This window comes from Pristiophorus japonicus, chromosome 11, assembly GCF_044704955.1.
Source record: "Pristiophorus japonicus isolate sPriJap1 chromosome 11, sPriJap1.hap1, whole genome shotgun sequence".
In the NCBI taxonomy this organism is placed as follows: Eukaryota; Metazoa; Chordata; class Chondrichthyes; family Pristiophoridae; genus Pristiophorus; species Pristiophorus japonicus.
In genome coordinates, this window is record NC_091987.1 from 88,706,495 (window position 1) to 88,728,644 (window position 22,150).

General features: G+C 45.5%; 1 protein-coding gene across 3 annotated transcripts in view; it reads left to right on the forward strand.

The window, feature by feature from the left end:
- Window positions 1-22,150, forward strand: part of dcbld2 (discoidin, CUB and LCCL domain containing 2) — a 136,360-nt gene that overhangs the window by 59,335 nt on the left and 54,875 nt on the right. For all 3 annotated transcript variants that reach the window (XM_070893701.1, XM_070893702.1, XM_070893703.1), the window contains exon 4: window positions 21,130-21,181. In XM_070893701.1, the coding sequence (XP_070749802.1) occupies window positions 21,130-21,181 (52 nt within the window). The remainder of the gene's footprint in view (window positions 1-21,129; window positions 21,182-22,150) is intronic.

Sequence of the window (22,150 nt, forward strand, 5' to 3'; positions counted from 1 at the left end):
CCATGAAGCTATTTTCAGGTCTGTTTTCTTCCCGCGTCTCCATCAGCTTCACCACCCACTGCTATTGATTCCAGTTCTGTTTGTAGCCTGAATCCTGGAGGATTATTATCTCTGTTAGTTTTGAGTTCTGCCTTGATATTTTAGAAGAATGTTCCGTTTACGTAGGTGGCACTATGGTGCATAAATTCAATGGGACATCAATGGCCCATGATGCGTCACATTCCTGACTTCCTGATCTGAGCTATGCCTTGGGGGAGCGCCAGGTACAGGCTTGGCACATTCCTACACCAAGAGATTATTAGTTGGGAAACCATCACATTTACCTCCTGTTCGCTGTTTCAGAGTGGCACTGGTGAATGTCTGGGAGTATATACCTCACTCTCCATCCCACACGCAGTCAATGGGCGGCCATTTTAACCTCCCACGATGGGCGGGAGGGTGGGAAGTTAAATTGGAAAAATATGAAACCCGACTCCAACCTGCTGTAAATGTGCATACTTCTGGTTTATCTGCGGCAGATTTGGAGTTGGCTGAGAAATCCACTCTGGAGGGGCGGGATGGTAATTTCAATATTTAAATGAAGCTCCATGCCAGAGATTTTAGGGGCCATTTTAAATTTGTGCGGGCCGGGTGTCCCAGGGCTTCGGGGAAACTGGTGCCTAAAGGGAGGAGGGAGCTGCCTGATCCAGCAGGTAAGTGCTTTCTTTGCTTGTGGTCCAGAATCAGCAGGAGTGCTTCCCCTCGGCATCACAAGCAAACCTGCTGAGATTTCTCAATGCCCTCGATCAGCTAACTCCAACCCACGATCTTTCATCCCCTCACCATCTCCCGTCTCTCTACACCACCCCCCCACCATCTCTCTCCACCGCCTGACGTCTCAGTGGTAAGTTCTTCCACACCAATTTCGGGTGCAACTATCCTGTTTCTGCTGGGCGGGAGACCTCAAAATTTAGCGCCATGTTTTAGTAGAAATACAGAACATAAAAATTTACAGCGCATAAGGAGGCCACTTTGGCCCGTCGTGTCCGCACCGGCCGATAAAGAGCCACACGGCCCTCGGTCAGCAGCCCTGAAGATTACATATAAACCAATGAACAATGGCGGACAGGTAAAGAGCAACCAGTCCGCCTCACACAATTGCGATACCTCATGTATCGCAACATTTTACACTCCACCCCACCCGGAGCCTCACAATCTCCTGGGAGAGGAAAAAAAAACAGATAAAAAGCCAGGCCAATTGGGGAAAGAAATCTGGGAAAATTCCTTTCCGATCCATCCAAGCGATCGAAACTTGTCCAGGAGATCACTTTGGCCATATTAGATTCCATGATGTACTTACCATCGTGTCTGCACCAGCCAACAAGAGGTTATCCAGTCGATTCGCACTTACCATCTCTAGGTTACGGCACTTCAAGTGCACATCCAAGCACCTTTTTAAATGTGGTGAGGGTTTCTGCCTCCACCACCCTTCGAGACAGCGAGTTCCATATCCCCACAACCCCCTGCATGAAGAAGCTTCCCCTCAAATCCCCTCTAAACCTTCCACCAACCACCTTAAACCTATGCCCCCTGCTTCTCAATCTTCTGTCCTCCCACTAGTTTTGGCCATTTTGTATGCCCTTGTTTTTAATTGGATACCGTCCTTTATTTCTTTAGTTAGCCACGGGTGGCTATCTTTTCTTTTACACCCTGTCCTCCTCACTGGAATATATTTTTCTGGAGAGTTAAGAAATATCTCCTTAAATATACGCCATTGTTCGTCAACCTTCCTACACTTTAATCTATTTTCCCAGTCCACTTTAGCCAACTCTGCCCTCATACCTTTGTAGTCTCCTTTATTTAAGCTTAGTACGCTGGTTTGAGATCCAACTTTCTCACCTTCCATCCGAATTTGAAATTCAACCATGCTATGGTCAGTCGTTCCAAGGGGATCCTTTACTAGTAGATTGTTTATTAATTCTGTCTCATTATACTGGACCAGATCTAAGAAGGCCTGCCCCCTGGATGGTTCAGTTACATACTGCTCAAGGAACCTGTCCCTTATGCACTCTATGAACTCTTCCTCAAGGCTACCCTGACCAATTTGATTTGTCCAATCAATATGGAGGTTAAAATCACCCATGATTATTGCTGTTCCCTTTTTACAAGCTCCCACTATTTCTTGGTTTATACTCTGATCAATAGAGTTGCTACTGTTAGGAGGCCTATAGACTACGCCCAGCAGTGACTTTTTCCCCTTATTATTCCTTATCTCCACCCAAACTGTTTCAATGTCCTGATCATTTGAGCCAATATCATTTCTCACTATTGCAGTGATTCCATCCTTTATCAACAAGGTCCCTTTGTTCATCTACACTTCTAAGTGGCCTACTGTTTCATGTGTATTTCGTTATTAGCCCTCCCCAAGTGCATTACCTCACACTTCTCTAAATTAAATTCCATTTGCCACTGTTCTGCCCACCTGACCAGTAGATTGATATCCTCCTGTTGTCCATGACTTTCCTCTTCATTATTAACCACACAGCCAATTTTAGTGTCATCAGCAAACTTTTTAATCATGCCCCCTATATTCAAATCTCGATCATTGATGTATACCACAAAAAGCAAGGGACCCAGTACTGAGCCCTGGGTACCCCACTGGAAACCTCCTTCCAGTCACAAAAACGTCCATCAACCATTACCCTTTGATTCCTACCTCGAAGCCAATTTTAGATTCAACTTGCCACTTTGCCCTGGATCTCATGGACTTTTACCAGTCCGCCATGTGGGACCATATCAAAAATTTTGCTAAAGTCCATATACACTACATCGTACGCACTACCCTCATCGACCCTCCTGGTTATCTCCTTCGAAAAATTCAATCAGGTTAGTCAAACACGATCTTCTTGATCCACCCAATTGTTCTCATGCCACTTCTGGCCAGGCCTGTACCTGTAGGACCCCAAGCCCAGCATTTCTTTAAATGTGCGTTGTTTAATATTTCACCATCATGTTTCAGAATTTTTAAATGCCCTGATTCTAGAATTGTAAATTCATTTTGAAAGGTTTAATTCTCACAGACCAAATGAAGAAGTTTTTTGTTGCAATGTAGCTAAGAGTCCTAATACATTATTGGTGGTGTTTTACCAACCACACACATTGTGGGAATGAGCGAATAGCACAATATATCACGATGTAAAATCGCATGTTAAAATATTGTTTTTTGTAATTATAATTTTTGATCAGAAGGATTCATTAAACATTTTTTTGTCTTACAAAGGTGGATCCATTTTCAAGTAAAACACAATTCATGACATACCAAAATAGATTGCGATTCTGACTTATCATTTTCATCCTAATTAAAAATAAATTCTTAACATACCTTTAAAATGTCCCACTATGCCAGCTCTACACATAAAACAGAAAGATGCCCAATCAAACCGCTGGTTCCTTTGGACACCAGCACCATAGATATCTCTCAAATCTTTGGACCTGAATTTAAATTAAAACCATACAAACCATTGTAGATCCTAATCAATCCCAAACACTGCGGCAGCTTCACCGGAATACTCTTATTTTCTTTCAAAAATCCCTATCTTGCCTCATCCCAAGGAATCCAGTGAAGCATGTGTGTTTCTGGGAGGGAGTTGGTTGGGCAAGGGTGGGAAATGAAGACTGAGGGGGGAGGCAGGGAGGAGCGACCATGAGCCACGGTTGGAAAGTTGGTCTCTCTGAGGATTTTTCAGTAGTTTTACATACTAAGGCCCTGACTTTTTAATTTAGCTCAGCCCTTTCATTTGTAAAGAAAACTGTCCAGTTAGAATGCTTATGTGGTCAGAATATAGCCACATGTTCTGAAAAGCTTCTGTAATAGAGTTCCCACTTCAACTAATCATTCCAATGTGGCCCTATTAATTTAGCTTCCCTTGTATATCTCAGTAGCCAGGGCATGTGGTGCAGGGCAGCAGGCTTGGTCATGCTGTGACTGGCATAAAGTACTATATCAGGAGCCAAGGTGAAGTACATTATCCACATTATATGGAACATTAACTATGCGGGGCTGGAAATCTGTGGTTTGCAAAGTTCCTGTCCTGGGCAGCACATTGGCATATTGAAGCAGTGTGATGTGGCTTAAAGGGCAACCTTCAACGCGTACCCCCTAAGCTGGAAAAGATAACACGCAGCAAATGTAATGGGACTGCGCATCTAAAATAAAAATTAGAGGCAACATTGGCCAAATCCTTCATCAAGATATACTGATGTGGGAGTGTAATGCCTGTTTTAAGACCCCTCTGGGAAATTGGGCTGCCCTGAGCCGGGACTGCTCCACTGAGGTTTTGGCATTGATGCGGCCGAGCAAGCGGTTGCCACCATAAAGGTAAATTTAAAAATAATATTTTTAAAATTTTGATGTGGAACCGGGAGGAGCAGGAATTATATTCCTGTTCTCTAGTTAACCAGCCTAGAGCTCAAAAGCAAAAGGTGCATAGTGTAATGGCTTCCTATATGCTGAATGCTTGTCTGTTACTCATATCTACTTCTGTATTTATGACAAGTAATGGCATTTCTATCTGTTCCTTACAGACTGTGCATCCTACTCTTTCTGTTAGCTAGAACACAGTCATTCACATTTGACGTCTTGAGTACTGGAAAAGATTGCTCTCCCCTGAAGCAATTCCTTTCCGTGGCGAGCTTCTCCCGGAGTTGAGGATGATTTACTTCCGCACTAAAATGAGTTCTACGGTGGCGGATGAGACCAATGCAGGATCGACAGTCTCTGTCACAGGTGGGGCAGATGGCGGTTGGAGAAGTGGGTGGGTGGGCTGCTTGCTTTGTCGTACGCTCCTTCCGCTCCCTGTGGCGAGCACTCTTGTGTTCTCACCCATTGGAGGCCTTTGCTACTGGACGTTAGTACATTTTCGATGGTTAGGTTGTCACTTTACGGCAGTGATTAGAATTGAAATCTGAAGTATGTTGCGCTGGATATCCTCTTGGGTTCAGCATCACCGGTCACATTCACATTCCCTCTGATCTGGAGTGCATCTTTTCCTGCCCAAAGTCGAGCTAAATGACTATGATCCAGGGACTGTAATAGAATGTTGCTGCGTGCTCATCATAGGCAGTCCCTCAAAACGAGGATGACTTGCTTCCACGCCGAAAAGAGATGAGTTCACAGGTGTTTCAATGAAGGACCTAATATTCCAGATCCCGAAGTATATCTTGAAGGGTAGAAGATGCCCATGCGTAGATTTTTTTAATGTGTGGTGACCATTGCGCGCCAGCCACCGCGCAGGCTTGACAGAGCTAGGTCTTGGTCCAATGGCAAGGATTAACCAAGACGACTGGAGACCAGCTGTGCTGCAAGGACCCAGTGCACACACATATCGCAGTGTGGGCTGGCCCGTGCTGCCCCTGGGCCCTCGCCTCTTCTGGGCCCCAGACTCTCACTTCTCCTGTGCCCCGATCACATCCCTTACAAACTCTTGTCGCTTCTTTGCCCCGATCTCGCTGCTCCTGCTGTACCTGCCCGTACTGCAATCAGCGACCTGGATTTGGGCGACATCAAATCCAGTCGTACTCTTCGTAGCCGTCGCTCTCCTGCAGCAGCACATGCTGCTCCCTGCAGTGGTATGCCACTGCACGCTTCTCCCTCGAATGGCCCTGGCCTGCTGGATGGTCTTACAGGCCGGGGCCATGCCGATTTCCAGGCCGGGCCACCGCACGCTGCTCCCTCTAATGGCTCCAGCCTGCTGATGGTCTTACAGGCTGGGACCATGCCAATTGCTGCGTGCTAGGACATGGTTCACCTACTGTGTCCAAAAAGAGACAGACAGACAGACACACCGCCCTCCCCCACCGCCTCCCATCTTAAATCTGTGAGATTGGGGGTTTCAATCAGAGTTGCTGCCCTTTGATGTGTGAGCATGGGGCTCCCAAATGTCTATTCTTGCCAAATTGTTGGCTGTGCAAATGGAATGAAATGACACATAGGCCCCTTAGGTGTTGCAAAGAATACTCCATCACAGTGGCCGGAAATAAACATTTTGATCCTATCTTTGTTTACTAATTGGCACTCCAAATCATTGTGCAACCAGCGTGGGCTCGACTGCTAGAAAAAAAAATGCTACAATTAACCTTAAAGAAATATTTATATGTTTAAAAATCTAGTTCAAACAACACATGTAAAATTAAAATCAGTACAGCCATCTCTCATAACAAAAAAAACAGCAGGGTACATCCAGAGACAGCTGTCTCAAGGACAGATGCATTTCTTAAGATCATCATATTTGTTGTTGCATGCAACAGTCCCAGGGAGTTTGTACTCTGGTACCATGGGGCATGCTCTTAGCATTTCCATGGCCAGTTGTATCTGCCAATAATCCCGATGAACGCTGCATTTTGAACTTTCAGTCAGTTGGTTATTTGTCCCACATTAATCACAAAACTCTCGTTGCTTGTTTGACCTACAAAGCAGATGTTTTGGGCTAGACCGTGGCAGATAAATGTGTTTTTGGCCAGAGGGCGGAGAGCAAGTCTGAACAGAAAAGAAGCTTTACTACGGGGTATTTTTCTGACCTTGTACTGACCCACCAAGCCTGTGTTTGTGTCCTAGAGGAAGAGCAAATTTGAGTTGAAGCCAAAGTTGGCAACAATTTGTTCTTTTTCAGCCTGGGGCTAAACTAATAGGCGTGCAGCAGCTTTTCTTTGTACTCTTCATTTCCAGGGCCTTGTCTGTGATATCCAGTGTGAGAGTGCAGTCGTGATGATTTTAACCCTGCAGACAGACCAGCACTTCTATTTCGGTTGTTCATGTTCCCACAGCAAGGCTTGAAATGTATCCACTGCATGGGCTCAAGTTTCGGCCTGAGTTGCTTCTATTTTTTTGGAGCAATTAGTTTAGAATGGAGCATCTTAGAAATTGCAATTCTCGGCATTTAGTTTGCTCCAGTTCTAGTGAGTTAGAATAGTTTCATTTTAGAAAAAAACAATTTTCAAAAGGGGGCGTGTCCAGCCACTTGCGCCTGTTTTGCAAGCTCAGACAGCGAAAACTTACTCCAAACTAACTTAGAATGGAGTAAGTGAAGATTTTTGTACACTCAGAAAAACCTTGCCTTCACTTATAAATCAGGTGTAGGGAATGAGAGATGGGGGGGGGGGGGGAAAGGGGAGGTTTACAAACATTGAACACTTCACTTTTACAAATAAAGAGCCATCATCAATAATAAATGAACAATAAATCAATCAATAAAAAATTACGTTTCTACTCCCCTGCTGCAGCACCGGGAGCCCTCCAACATCCAACAGCATGCTGGGACGGCGCCACCACCCCTCCCCCCCCAGTGTCTGTGTCTCTGTCTCTGTCAGTGTCTCTGTGTTTCTGACAGGGAGGGGGAGGAGGAGGAGGAGGAGGAGGTGGGGGGGGAGGAGAGAGGAGGCGGGGGGGGTAAGGGAGAGGCTGAACGGGCCACCGCCACCGACACTTTGGGCGGAGCCCGCCCCCAGTGAAATGCTGGGTGGGCGGGCCCTGCCGACAATGGGGAGGGGGGGAAGAAGAGAGAGTGGGGGGGGGGGTTGGGGGAGGGAACTGAACGGGAGGGAGGTCCGAGTCCCGATCTTCGCCCGGGGAGCTCATTCGGCCAGGGCTAGGGTCGGGCCCCTCCCACGCAGCCTCGGGGGCCTGGAGCTACTGCACATGCGCGTACACTCTAGCGCGCATGTGCAGAGGTCACAGCACTGTTTTCAGCGCCGGGACCTGGCTCCGCCCCCGACCCCTTGTGCTGCGCCATGCCGAGCACGAAGTCGTCCTGAGGAGACCAGAGAATCACAAGATAAGTTTTCGTCGCCCTTTTTAATCCAGAATGTCGGTGCACCTTATGGAGATGCGCCGTTTTTCCAGAGGGCGGAAACTTGGGCCCCATAACTCAATAGGCCGAATTACTGGTGACCTATCAGCTTAAAGCCTGCCTGCGCCAGGCTGGTGCTGTGCAGATGTCCATCTCAGTCCAGCTACCTCCAGCTCGTTGGCCAAACACTCAGGAGTCCAAAATGAATGTGTGCTGTCGTTTTATTATATGAAATAATAGATTTTCATGCTCTCTTATTTAAGTTATAATTTAGTTAGTTAAAGTTATTTTTCCTCCCCCTCCCATATGTAGTCTTGTTCCTGGGCAACAAAGGTGGGCAGGCTTTTACCACTTTTCAAAAAAGCAACACAGAAATAAGAATATATTTTCCGGATTAAAAATCTAGCCAGTTTGTTTCTATGGGATAGAAATGCTGACATGTCCCCCCGGTGGGAGTGCATGTGGGCGAGGAGTTTCAGGTCTGAATCCCATTTCTATGCAGTGCTGTACTTTGCGTACAGTTTAGGGAGCAGCTGGGTGGCTATCTTGCAGCCAATCATGATGTCAACTGCAAGGGAATAAGTATTACATAATGTGGTTACTGTATTGTACAATTGCGAAGAATATAACTGGGATCAGGGACATCATTTTTTTTCCTATTTAACTTCTTGATTTTCACCATCTTAACAAAACACTACCAGATGCTAATATTGACTTTTTTTGTTTTGTTGCGCACTGTTCTATTTGTGTTTTTCTTCAGTTGTTATATTATTGCCCTAGGCATCCTTATTCCTTTGCATTATGATCAGGATTGTCTGGTCGAAGAAAATAAACAGCCTCCTCTGTTCCTTCAAAAACTCATTTGCGCGCTCCTTTTTACTTAGGTGCCATTCATTTTTTTTTTGTTAATTAATTTTAGATCTTATTGTTAATTAGTTCCCCAGCCACCAACTCCATCCTTCTCCCCGGCCACTGTCTGATGCTAAACCAGACCTTTTGCAACCTTGGCGTCCCTGAGCTGAGCTCCCGACCTCTCTTCCGCTTCATCACCAAGACCGCCTACTTGCACCTCCATGACATCACCCGACTCCAAACCTGCCTCAACGCATCTGCAGCTGAAATCCTCATCCATCCCTTTGTTACCTCTAGACACGACTATTCCTGGGCAGCCTCTTGCCTATCACCCTTTGTAAGCTTTGAGCTCATCCAAAGCTCCGCTGCCCGTGTCCGAACTCGCATCAAGTCCTTTTCACCCATCATGCCTGTTGTTGCTCACCTACATTGGCTCCCGGTCCAGCAATGCTGCGATTTAAAAAAATTCTCATTCTTGTTTTCAAATCTCTCCACGGTCTCGCCACTCCCTCCCTCCCTCTCTCTCTAACCTCCTCCAGTCCTACAACCCACCAAGAAATCTGCACTCCTCCAATTTTGGCCTCTTGCGCATCCCTGATTTTAATCGCTCCACCATTGGTGGTCGTGCCTTCAGCTGCCTGGCCCCAAGCTCTGGAATTCCCTCCCTAAACCTCTCCGCATCTCCGCCTTTAAGATGCTCCTTAAACCCTTTAACTAAGGTTTTGGCCATCTGTCCTAATATCTCCTTGTGTGGCTTGATGTCAAATTTTGTTTGATAACTATCTTGTGAAGGGATGTTTTACTACGTTAAAGGCGCAATACAAATGCATGTTTTTGTTATTTTAAAAATTCACGTTCCACTTTTTCCATCTATTAGTGCTGCAGCTCACAGTTGCAGCAGTAAGCTGCGATTGGTGGTGCAGGATAGCTCTGCTGTTGCAGTTTCCAATTGCTTGTAATTGAGTCCTTCTGAAGATTAGCAGTATGATAACAGTTGAATCTGATGGGGGTTAGTGGATTAGTAGCAATGCAGCATCATTAAGATTGCTCAGTGGGGTTAATGGGTGTAGTTCTAAATTCCAAAATGAGGGCTGTGTCTGACTGTGAGGAGCGTCCTAAGGCCATTGTCGTGCTCACTGCGAGGAGAATAAGACTTATTGTGGTGCTCACTGAAGGAATGTACCTGCCCTGGTTTGGAGGAGAACTAAAAAACAACCGCTGTCTGTTGGTACTTTAGCAGTTCTTGATTCATTTGGTGACTGCGGGGGTAGACTCTGAAATGACATCATATTTGGCAAAATTGTGACAGAATGTGTTTATTTTTTTGTATGATTTTCAAATAGCTGAGTTCAAAATGGCGGCTGCTGTCACTTCACTAAATTACAAAATGGAAGACATACTGGCTGGATTTTCCTTTGAATTACTGCCTGCTTTGGGATGGAAAACAAAGTAAAATGCATCTAGCACCACAATTTCCATGATTTTTTAACAAAAGAGTTCTCTTACTTGCCCACCAATGTACCACTCCGCCAGGTACACTTAGAACTAGGGCCTAACTGAGGCAGAACTGAAGAGAGATTTCTGATGGATGATGTCATGCCGCAAGTCTATTCTGGTGACATCTATATGGAGAGCGGGGCGAACGCAAGAAACATGAGCCCCCACTTCTGGCAAAATTTAGCAGCATTTAAAAAAAAAAAGAGGGTGGAGACTCTATAGACTCTGGATTGGAGGGTAGCTAATGTAACCCCATTTTTTAAAAAAGGAGGGAGCGAGAAAACACGGAATTATAGACCGTTAGCCTGACATCGGTAGTGATTAGTTATTTTTCCATATTCGGATGTGACTGGAGGGAGAGCATAATGGACATCCCACATATTCTTCAACAAGCGATTTTCTGTGATTCAGGGTTAATTTTTAGACGTGGTTTTTTGGTTTGTAAAGTCTAGCCATGAACAGAAGGAAAGAGTTGGAGGGAGCAGTGAAAACCAGACTGAAACATTCACCTTCATCAAAATGGTCTTGTATTTCATGGCGAGAACATTGTTACAATGATTCTTATTACTGAAGTAATTTTATTTATTTATTACAATATCAAAATAGTTTAAAATATTTAACTCAAATGGAAATGTGGGAAAGAATATTTAAAGCATTCCATTGTACAGGATTGTATAGATGTTCTTCAGTCGCGGCCTATTTCTTCACCAAGTAGGTTTGCTTTTTCTCCTAAGAGTGCTAAATTATTTTCCAACCACCGAGTCCAGCTAATTCCTTTTCCCCATCTTGATCCTCTGCAGGCTATTTTCATCCACCCCTCTTTTTCGAGTTGCAGAGACATATCGTGCTCAAATTTCCCCAGGAGTTGCCCCGTTTTTTTTTGGAGTAAGTAGCTTTTTTTGGAGTAAATTAAAAATCGCAAATTTCCCCATTTAACTTGCTCCGGTGTAAGTCTGTTAGGTTTTTTTCTAGTTAGTTTGTTCTCTCTCGACTGCAGAACGCACCGGCTAGTCCTCCTGCCAGGGCTAGGGGCGACAGTCACTCATGACTGTAGGGGTGAGAGATTTTTACTTTTTACAGTTGTCCCTAAATGTTGCCTGGTCCCAATGGAACATGATTCAGTTTTAATGCAAAATATCTTTTATTGGATATTTTACAGTGCACTTTAACGACGACAACAACAACAGCAAAGAAAGGCTGCACCCATCCCTCACCCACATCTCGGGGAAAATGCACTGCCTCATAGGGTCGGTGATGGTGGTGAAGTAGTTGGGGGGCCCGGCTTGGGTCCCTCCGGTGGCTGGTGCGTGGATTGAAGTGGGAGTGGCATTTGAGTATGCGGCCTTTGTGCCCTTATAGCAGAAGCTAGCTCCCTCATGGCATCTGCCATCGTTTGCACACCCTCTGAAATGCCTGTCCTCACTTCCTGTCTCAGTGCTGATATTTCTCCCAACAGTGTCGCTACCTCATCACGCACCCTACTGACGGTCGCCATAAGTGATCTTGTAAGGGCATTGGTCTCCTGACCCAATGACAGAATCTGATTTACCTCTGCTCAGGGCTGCATCTCTGGAGAGACTGGTCGGCTTCTCCCTCCCCTCACCGTGGGTCTGCCTAGTGGCACCCCTCCAGTGTGAGGCACAGGCTGCGACGGTGGGGCAGTGGGTGCCCAACATGCATTTCACGACCTCCACTGGGATCCGTGACCTCGGAAAGTGTGAAACCATGGAATGTCGCCGAGGAGCTCATGGAGGTTTCTGGTAGTGTGATGCCCTGTACTATGGATTGATCCATATCACGATCAGCATTCTCCTGTGAACACATTTCCATTGATCCCTCATCCCCCACCCGCCTTGATCTGTACCGCACGCATCTGGATCTTCTGGTGGATCTTCAGGATGTTGAGGGGTGTCTTCTGCAAAGTTCAACAGAACAGTCAAATGGTGGGCAGGATGGGTGGCATGAGCAGTCTGACGTGTAGCAGGCCAGTCAGCAGGTTGATTTAAAGGGCGGCTATGTATTTTAATGACTCACCCTCACCCACGCATGTGGGTCCAGCTTGTGCAGAGCTGATTCTTTTTCTGTGGGTGTGACTCAGCAAGGCAGCAACCCTCTGTTCCAGGGGTGACAGCTGGTGCAGATTTGGCGGACCTCCTCCTATTCTCAGTCTTTCCCTTTTGTTGTGGGCCAATTTTTTCTGCAAAGATGAAAATATTAATTTTCAGACATGATGCGCTTCTGATGGGTGGGACACATACAGATGGTCACATTTTCAATTGCAATTCAATTTAAAGATGAAGATATTACTTACACTCACTACTTGACCAACGTTCTGCCATTTCTTGCTCTGGCTTCCAGATCTTGCAGTATTGACCCCTGCAGAGTATTCTTCTGCAACTAGGTTCCATCATCTTCTCATTTCCTTGGGTGAAACTTTTGACTGACCACTCTTGCTGATATCCAGCTCCAGCCATTTCTCCACTTCCTCATGGATGAAATTCTTTGTTCGTCTTGCGCCATTCGTGTATTGGACTTGCACTCGGGTAATGTTCAAAAATCACACCTCACCTTTCTTCCACCTATCCAGCACTCCTTTCCACTCCCTCAGCCACACAAAAATCAATATTTCAACCTCACCTTTATATATGGTCCATTGCAATGATACTGAGGACGTTCTCCCTTTAATTGGCCGATTGCCAAGCTTCCTGTTGCACTGCGCATGCGCGCACGCTCAATCAGACATGCGTCCCCCTGCCGGCACTGCACAAAACGCTGGGCCCAAGCCCCGCCCTCCTTCCAGCCGCACTTGCTCAGCGTGGCCATAGCTCCGCCCCCCGCAGGCTCTGCAGCGCCATGCCGATGGATCCGGGCGATGAAGGAGCGGCCAAAGTGGAAGGTACAAAGTGCATGACGGCACTGGAGCTGCGGATTGATTCACTCTGGAGCATGCACGATGCTGAAGATATCGTGGATAGCCCGTTCAGTGAGTTGGTCACACCGCAGGTAAAGGTTACAAAGGCAGATAAGGGATGGGTGACCACCAGGCAGAGTAGGAAGGCAGTGCAGGAGTCCTCTGCGGTCATCTCCCTCCAAAACAGATATACTGCTTTGGATATTGTTGGGGGAGATGGCTCACCAGGGGAAGGCAGCAGCAGCCAAGTTCATGGCACCATGGGTGGCTCTGCTGCACAGGAGGGCAGGAAAAAGAATGGGAGAGCTATAGTGGTGGGGGATTCTATTGTAAGGGGGATAGATAGGCGTTTCTGTGGTCGCAACCGAGACTCCAGGATGGTATGTTGCCTCCCTGGTGCAAGGGTCAAGGATGTCTCGAGCGGCTGGAGTGGGAGGGTGAACAGCCAGTTGTCGTGGTGCATTATAGGTACCAACGATATAGGTAAAAAGTGGGATGAGGTGCTACAAGCTGAATTTAGGGAGCTAGGAGTTAAATTAAAAAGTCGGACCTCAAAGGTAGTAATCACAGGATTGCTACCAGTGCCACGTGCTAGTCAGAGTAGGAATTGCAGGATAGCTAAGATGAATACGTGTCTTCGAGGAGTGGTGCAAGAGGAAGGGATTCAAATTCCTGGGACATTGGAACCGGTTCTAGGGGAGGTGGGACCAGTACAAACTGAACAGTCTCCACCTGGGCAGGACCGGAACCAACATCCTCTGGGGAGTGTTTGCTCGTGCAATTGGGGAGGGGTTAAACTAATATGGCAGGGGGATGGGAACCTATGCAGGGAGACAGAGGGAAGTAGAATGGGGGCAGAAGCAAAAGATAGAAAGAAGAAAAGTAAAAGTGGAGGGCAGAGAAACCCAAGGCAAAAATCAAAAAGGGCCACATTACAGCAACATTCTAAAGGGACAAAGAGTGCTAAAAAGACAAGCCTGAAGGCTCTGTGCCTCAATGCGAGGAGTATTCGTAATAAGATAGATGAATTAACTGCGCAGGCAGCTATTAACAATTATGATATGATTGGGATTACGGAGACATGGCTCCAGGGTGACCAAGGCTGGAACTCAACATCCAGGGGTATTCAACGTTCAGGAAGGAGAGACAGAAAGGAAAAGGAGGTGGGGTAGCGTTGCTGGTTAAAGAGGAAATTAACGCAATAGTAAGAAAGGACATTAGCTTGGATGATGTGGAATCTGTATGGGTAGAGCTGCGGACCACCAAAGGGCAGAAAACGCGAGTGAGAGTTGTGTACAGACATCCAAACAGTAGTCGTGAGATTGGGGCCGGCATCAAACAGGAAATTAGGGATGCATGCAATAAAGGTACAGCAGTTATCATGGGAGACTTTAATCGACATAAATTTGGCTAACCAAGCTGGTAGCAATACGGTGGAGGAGGTTTTCCTGCAGTGTATTAAGGGTGGCTTTCTAGACCAATATGTCGAGGAACCAACTAGAGAGCTAGCCATCCTAGACTGAGTGTTGTGTAATGAGAAAGGACTTATTAGCAAACTTGTTGTGCGAGGCCCCCTGGGAAGAGTGACCATAATATGGTAGAATTATTTATTAAGATGGAGAGTGACGGTTGAATTCAGAGATTAGGGTCCTGAACTTGAGGAAAGGTAACTTCGATGCAATGAGACGTGAATTGGCTAGGATAGACTGAAAAATAATACTTACAGGATTGACAGTGGATAGGCAATGGCAGACATTTATAGATTACATGGATGAACTTCAACAATTATACATCCCTGTCTGGAGTAAAAATAAAACGGGGAAGGTAGCTCAACCGTGGCAAACAAGGGAAATTAGGGTTAGTGATAAATCCAAGGCAGAGGCATATAAATTGGCCAGAAAAAGCAGCGAACCTGAGGACTGGGAGAAATTTAGAATTCAGCAGAGGAGGACAAAGAGTTTAATTAGGAGGAAAATAGAGTATGAGAGGAAGCTTGCAGGGAACATAAAAACTGACTGCAAAAGCTTCTATAGATATGTGAAAAGAAAAAGATTAGTGAAGACCAACATAGGTCCTTTGCAGTCAGAATCAGGTGAATTTATAATGGGGAACAAAGAAATGGCAGACCAATTGAACAAATACTTTGGATCTGTCTTCACTAAGGAAGACACAAATAACCTTCCGGATGTACTAGGGGTACGAGGGTCCAGCAAAAAGGAGGAACGTGAAGGAAATCCTTATTAGTCATGAAATTGTGTTGGGGAAATTGATGGGATTGAAGGCCGATAAATCCCCAGGGCCTGATAGGCTGCATCCCAGAGTACTTAAGGAAGTGGCCCTAGAAATAGTGGATGCAATGGTGATCATTTTCCAACATTCTATTGACTCCAGATCAGTTCCTATGGAGGGTAGCTAATGTAACACCACTTTTTAAAAAAGGAGGGAGAGAGAAAACAGGGAATTATAGACGGGTTAGCCTGACATCGGTAGTGGGGAAAATGTTGGAATCAATTATTAAAGATGAAATGCAATGCATTTGGAAAGCAGTGACAGGATCGGTCCTAGTCAGCATGGATTTATGAAAGGGAAATCATGCTTGATAAATCTCCTAGAATTTTTTGAGGATGTAACTAGTAGAGTGGACAAGGGAGAACCAGCGGATGTGGTATATTTGGACTTTCCAAAGGCTTTTGACAAGGTCCCGCACAAGAGATTAGTGTGCAAAATTAAAGCACATGGTATTGGGGGTAATATACTGATGTGGATAGAGAACTGGTTGGCAGACAGGAAGCAGAGAGTTGGAATAACTGGGTCCTTTTCAGAATGGCAGGCAGTGACCAGTGAGGTGCCGCAGGTTTCAGTGCTGGGACGCCAGCTATTTACAATATACATCAATGATTTAGATGGAATTGAATGTAATATCTCCAAATTTGCAGATGACACTAAGCTGGGTGGCGGTGTGAGCTGTGAGGAGGATGTTAAGAGGCTGCAGGGTGACTTGGACAGGTTAGGTGAGTGGGAAAATGCATGGCAAATGCAGTATAATATGGATAAATGTGAGGTTATCCACTTTGGTGGCAAAAACAGGAAGACAGAATATTATCTGAATGGTGACAGATTAGGAAAAGGGGAGGTGCAACGAGACCTGGGTGTCATGGTACATCAGTCATTGAAAGTTGGCATGCAGGTACAGCAGGCGGTGAAGACGGCAAATGGCATGTTGGCCTTCATAGCTAGAGGATTTGAGTATAGGAGTAGGGAGGTGTTACTGCAGTTATACAGAGCCTTGGTGAGGCCACACCTTGAATATTGTGTTCAGTTTGGTCTCGTAATCTGAGGAAGGACATTCTTGCTATTGAGGGAGTACAGCGAAGGTTCAACAGATTGATTCCCGGGATGGCAAGACTGACATATGAGGAGAGACTGGATCAACTGGGCTTTTATCCATTAGAGTTTAGAAGAATGAGAGGGGATCTCATAGAAACATATAAAATTCTGATGGGATTGGACAGGTTAGAGGCAGGAAGAATGTTCCCGTTGCTGGGGAATTCCAGAACCAGGGGTCACAGTGTAAGAATAAGAGGTAGGCCATTTAGGACTGAGATGAGGAGAAACATCTTCACTCAGAGTTGTTAACCTGTGGAATTATCTACCGCAGAAAGTTGTTGAGGCCAGTTCGTTAGATATATTCAAAAGGGCGTTCAATATGGCTCTTACAGCCAAAGGGTTCAAGGGGTATGGAGAGAAAGCAGGAAAGGGGTACTGAGGTTGAATGATCAGCCATGATCTTATTGAATGGCGGTGCAGGCTCGAATGGCCTGCTCCTGCACCTAATTTCTATGTTTCTATAAGTTTTTGCCACTTTTCTTGGAAAGTCGGCCTGCCTCCCCTAACTGCGCTTCTCTAGGCGGCTGGGGAAATTTGGGCCCATTGCTAGGAGAAAGAGAGCCAGATTCAAAGAGATAGGCATAATCTACAGCTTCTCGTGTGCTTTGACCAATCTTAAACATCTTGTAAGAGCCGTTGGCATCATACACAGGTGTCGCGCTGCCGCCAAAGGGCACTGTGGTTAGAGAGGTGCAGGAATCCCTGTCATGTGGAAGGCAGGATGCCAAGGTAAATACTTTAGTACTTGAACTCAGAGGTGCCTCTTTGCAGACTTGTTGCTGGCTCTGGCCGTGTACACACTGTTTCAAGCTGCTTCATGTTATGTGGTAATAAATAACAAAAGTTGGACTCATTTTTCTGTGAATCATCTTCACTTGGATGATTTTCACGAACTTTTTCCATGAACATTGGCCCTGAATTCCAGGTTCTGGGCTTCCTACGGACAGTCGCCTGAACAGAAGAGAAAAGGTGCGCACTTAGCTTTTGCTCAGGCGCCCACCAGCGATTACGGTTTTAGGCTTCTGCATGCATATCAATGCACATGTACGTCTGAACAGACGTAGAGCTGGAGCTGGAGTCATGTGGGTCTGGACACCCAATCAAGGTAAAGTATTCTCATTCATGATGATGGGAACTCCGTAAGTAGGTATTCTCATTATTATGAATGACCCCCCCGCTCCCCCACTCCCACCCCGCCTCAACACCAAAACACAAATAAAAAAATAGGAAATCATCATCATCATAGGCAGTCCCTCAGAATCGAGGAAGACTTGCTTCCACTCTAAAAATGAGTCCTTAGGTGACTGACAGTCCAACACAAGAACCACAGTCCCTGTCACAGATGGGACAGATAGTCGTTGAGGGAAGGGGTTGGTGGGACTGGTTTGCCGCACACTCTTTCCACTGCCTGCGCTTGATTTGTGCATGCTCTCGGCGATGAGACTCGAGGTGCTCAACGCCCTCCCGGATGCACTTCCTCCACTTTGGGCAGTCTTTGGCCAGGGACTCCCAGATGTCAGTGGGGATGTTGCACTTTATCAGGGAGGCTTTGAGGGTGTCCTTGTAGGAAATAAACCTCACATATTTAACATGAATTTAAATGAAAGTTAATAAATGTATTAGAAAAGAAAAATATTTTTCTGATTTTCTTAAGTTTTGTAATTACGGTTTAAAGTAAACTTACCTTAGTGGGCAGGATTTTTAAACATAAAAATGTGTTTTAAAATTTTATTTTTGTGTGCTTTATTTCTTTTAAAACTCTTTTACCTGCTTTTACCAGGCGCAAGAGTTTTCAGGACATTTGCTGGGCAAGAGATGGGCAAGTACCGCAATCTTGCCCATGCGAATGTCCTGGCTGCTGAGATGCATTGGCTCTGTCAAGCCAGAACTTGACCGATCGGAAAAGACGGTTTTCAGCGCATGGGCATCGTGGGCCGAAAATCGACTTTTGTGAGGCCTCCCCGGGTCCTTACACACTCCGTACGGACTCGGGGAGGCCGAAATTTCAGGCCCATTAGTTTGTGATCATTCTACATTTAGCCAGCCCTAACCGCCCACCTCAGAACTTGAGCTGGGACTTTCAATCCGATTCCCTTCCCAGTACATACGGTTAAAAGTAAAATTATTCCATGGGGTGGGTAAAAATTTGTGCAGCTGTTCGAATTGCAAGGGAGGACATGGTGTAGGAATTCAGCTCGATATCACTTTGTTTCTTCTTGGCTAGCTGATTCTTGAGGTATACAGTGGCCGATGTATAGTGAGATATACAGTGGACGATCTATAGAAGGCACCTCAAGTCGCTGGAGATATATCACCAACGATGTCTCCGCAAGATCCTGCAAATCCCCTAGGCGGACAGGCAGACCAACATCAGTGTCCTCGACCAGGCTAACATCCCCATTATTGAACACTGACCACACTCGATCAGCTTCGCTGGGCAGGCCACATAGTTCGCATGCCAGATACGAGACTCCCTAAGCAAATGCTTTATGTGGAGCTCCTTCGTGGTAAACGAGCCAAAGGAGGACAGCAGAAACGTTATAAGGACACCCTCAAAGCCTCCCTGGTAAAGTGCGACATCACCACTGACACCTGGGAGATCCTGGCCGAAGACCGCCCGAGGTGGAGAAAGTGCATCCGGGAAGGCGTTGAGCAGGCAGCAGAAGGAGCGCGTGGCAAACCAGCCCCACTGATCCCTTCCCTCGACGAATGTCTGTCCCACCTGTGACAGGGTCTGTGGCTCTCGTATCGGACTGTTCAGCCATCAAAGAACTCATTTGGGGAGTGGAAGCAAGTCTTCCTCTATTCCGAGGGACTGCCTATGATGTGACCGTGGCCAACACGTGACTCACAAATCAGTGGAGCTCTAATGTTACTCAAGTGTAACTATGACCTTTTGGTATCATTGCCAGTGGTGGAGCTCATTGAGTAGCTGACTCTCGGGCATGGTATGCTGCCCTCGGCGCGGGAAATTCCATTTCCTGTCAAAGCAACTTTGCTGTGTTGAATGCAATCAGCACAAAGTGGATCGGTTAATATTGTCCTTTAGTATAAAGTCGTGAGGAGTGATCTTTCAACTTCTCACTCAGGATGAGGATCCTCACATGCTAAGTGCATATCGGAAATTCAGGTGCCTGCTGTGCATGATTGTATGGCCATTAATCTCATCAGTTGGAAAAATGTGCGCAGCATGCATCAAATCTTCTGATATACAGAACAAAGTTGGAACATTATCTATTGGAGTTCAGCTTTTGATTCATGCACAGAACACTGATTAGAATCAGACCCCTGACTGGGATGTTGCTGTGGTCGTGATGCACATTGTAGTCATCTGCTTGTTTTTCCTGTGACACATGCAATGTACTTGCATTCTGTTATTGCGCAGTTTGATTTTTGGTCACACTAAATGGTTCATAGTCAGATAATTGGTTTCTTCTTGGCTTGCAATGCACACACAATCATGCATTGATAATACGAAGGCTCACATTCTCCAAGCTAGTAACATTCCATCTGTGGCTGGGTTTCTGTGGCGTCTGCTTCCAATCTGTTTGAAGGGAATGGGTAAGCCAAACAACTCCAGTTCCTAGATTGGTCTTTATGCAGGGACAAGCCTGCCTGGCAACCTTATTATCAATGAACTGCACTTCCTGCAAGATCTTCATCCCTCCTATTCCTTGCCTCTCAACAGTATCATCTACAAATGTGGGCTCAGCTTCCATATGTATACTGATGACATGCAGCTCTATCGCTCTGCTTCCACCCTTGATTCAACAACCACCACTGTGCTATCTAACTGCCCCTCGGTCATCAAGTCCTGGTTAAGCCACAACTTCCTCCTGCTCAATATTTACAAGGCCAAAGCCATCTTATTTAGCTCCTCTGAGGAGCTTTGTACTTCGGGTACTGGTTCCATCGCCCTCCCAAGCTACTTCTTCAGATTCGATTCAATTCACTGTGTACGGTCTGAGCACTTGTTTGACCCTGAGCTCTACAGCCTGCACAAAATCCTATGCACCCATCATGCCCATTCTCACCGACCTCCATTGGATCCCTGCCCCTTCATTGTATTGACTCAAATCCTTGTTTTCCAATCCCTCCTTAGTCTCATTCTATCCTACCTCTGCAGTATTCTCCATTCTTCTGATTCTAGTCTGCTGTGCACCATTTGCCTTAATCCCCTCAACCACTAGTGGCAGAGCCTTTGAGACTCCAAACTCTTGCATTCTAGAATTGTCTTTCTAAATCCCTTGTCCGTGCTATCTCTCTCCCAATTATTAGGAGCTTCCTCAAGACTCAGCCGTTTGATCATGGCTTTAGTCCTCCACATATCCAACCCCAGCTTTCTTCCTGTTCCCTGTTGGTGTCAACCTCTCCAGTGGAGAGTGCCTTGGGATGTTTGGTTGCATGAAAGGAACTACATATTTAAATATAAGATGTTGTTCTCACCAGCATGCCAGAGCTGTTCCCCTTGGCATAATGTTGGTAGGCGACTCAAGAATTATGCTTTGAAAATGATTTTTAATTCTGAAGTGTAATCTTGGGATTCGTTTTTAATTTAATATATATATAATATGTAAATTTCATAAAGCACAAATGACTGTCATAATTTCCGTGTTTCTGATTGACATTTGCCTAATTTTCTGTCATTTTTCCCCACAGATTTAATTACCTGTTTGGACAAGGGAAGCCACTTTTCAGAGCCTGAATTCAGGTGAGGGCTAGTTAAACTGATAGTACTGTGGTTTAGGTTTAAAATTTATTTTAGTAAAGTGAGCAAGGAACATTTTAAAACTGCTGAATGGTTTGGTTCAGTTTTCTGTAATGTACTATAGGATGTTAATCTGAACACTGGATTCTTTTTATAGCATCCAATTACGTCAGCTGTATTTTAATAACGAAAACGAAGTTATATGAAAGATAAATAAGGTGCAATCTATTATTGTTTTTAAAAAAAATGATTGTTCACTGAATTACATGGAATTTACAACACAGAAACAGGCTGTTTGGTGTTTATACTCCACAGTAGTCCTAATCTTATTTACCTGCTCTGTTCCCTTATACCTTTATTCCCCTTTCCTTCAACCATCTATCTAAATAGTGACTTGTTCTCTGGGTCAGTCACTAACTCTGCTAATGAATTCCACCATCTCATATCTCTTACATGTATTCTTATAACTATGTCACTTCCATTCTAGATCCCTCAATTTCTTTGTTTCTATCTGTCCCATCGCTTCATGATTGTAATCCACTCTATCAAATCACCCCTTGATCTCCGCTGTCCTAACGGAAACAGCCCCAGTTTTTCAAGTTTGTAATGGCGTCAGGCAGTGCGAGGTGTGTTGTGGTGCGGTGTACCACAGAGAAGTGAGACATGGGGACTCTCCTGCAGTTGACCACCAAGTGAGTGTGTGCGAGTAGGGGAGGAGTTCAGCAAAAGTACTGGGCCTTCCTCAAGGAGGAAGGGGAAATCATCCCTAGGCGCTCCTTCGCAGTAGTAATGGTTCAAGAGCAGCACTGACTGACTCCGAGAGACCCAAGGACAGAGCAGAAAGCATAAACAACAAAAAATAATAATTCATTTATATTTTAAATTAACATGGATAGTGAGACAGATTATATTTATAGCCTTAATTTCAGTATCACTGTGTGTTCAGTGTCCAATTACCTTGTAAACAAAAAC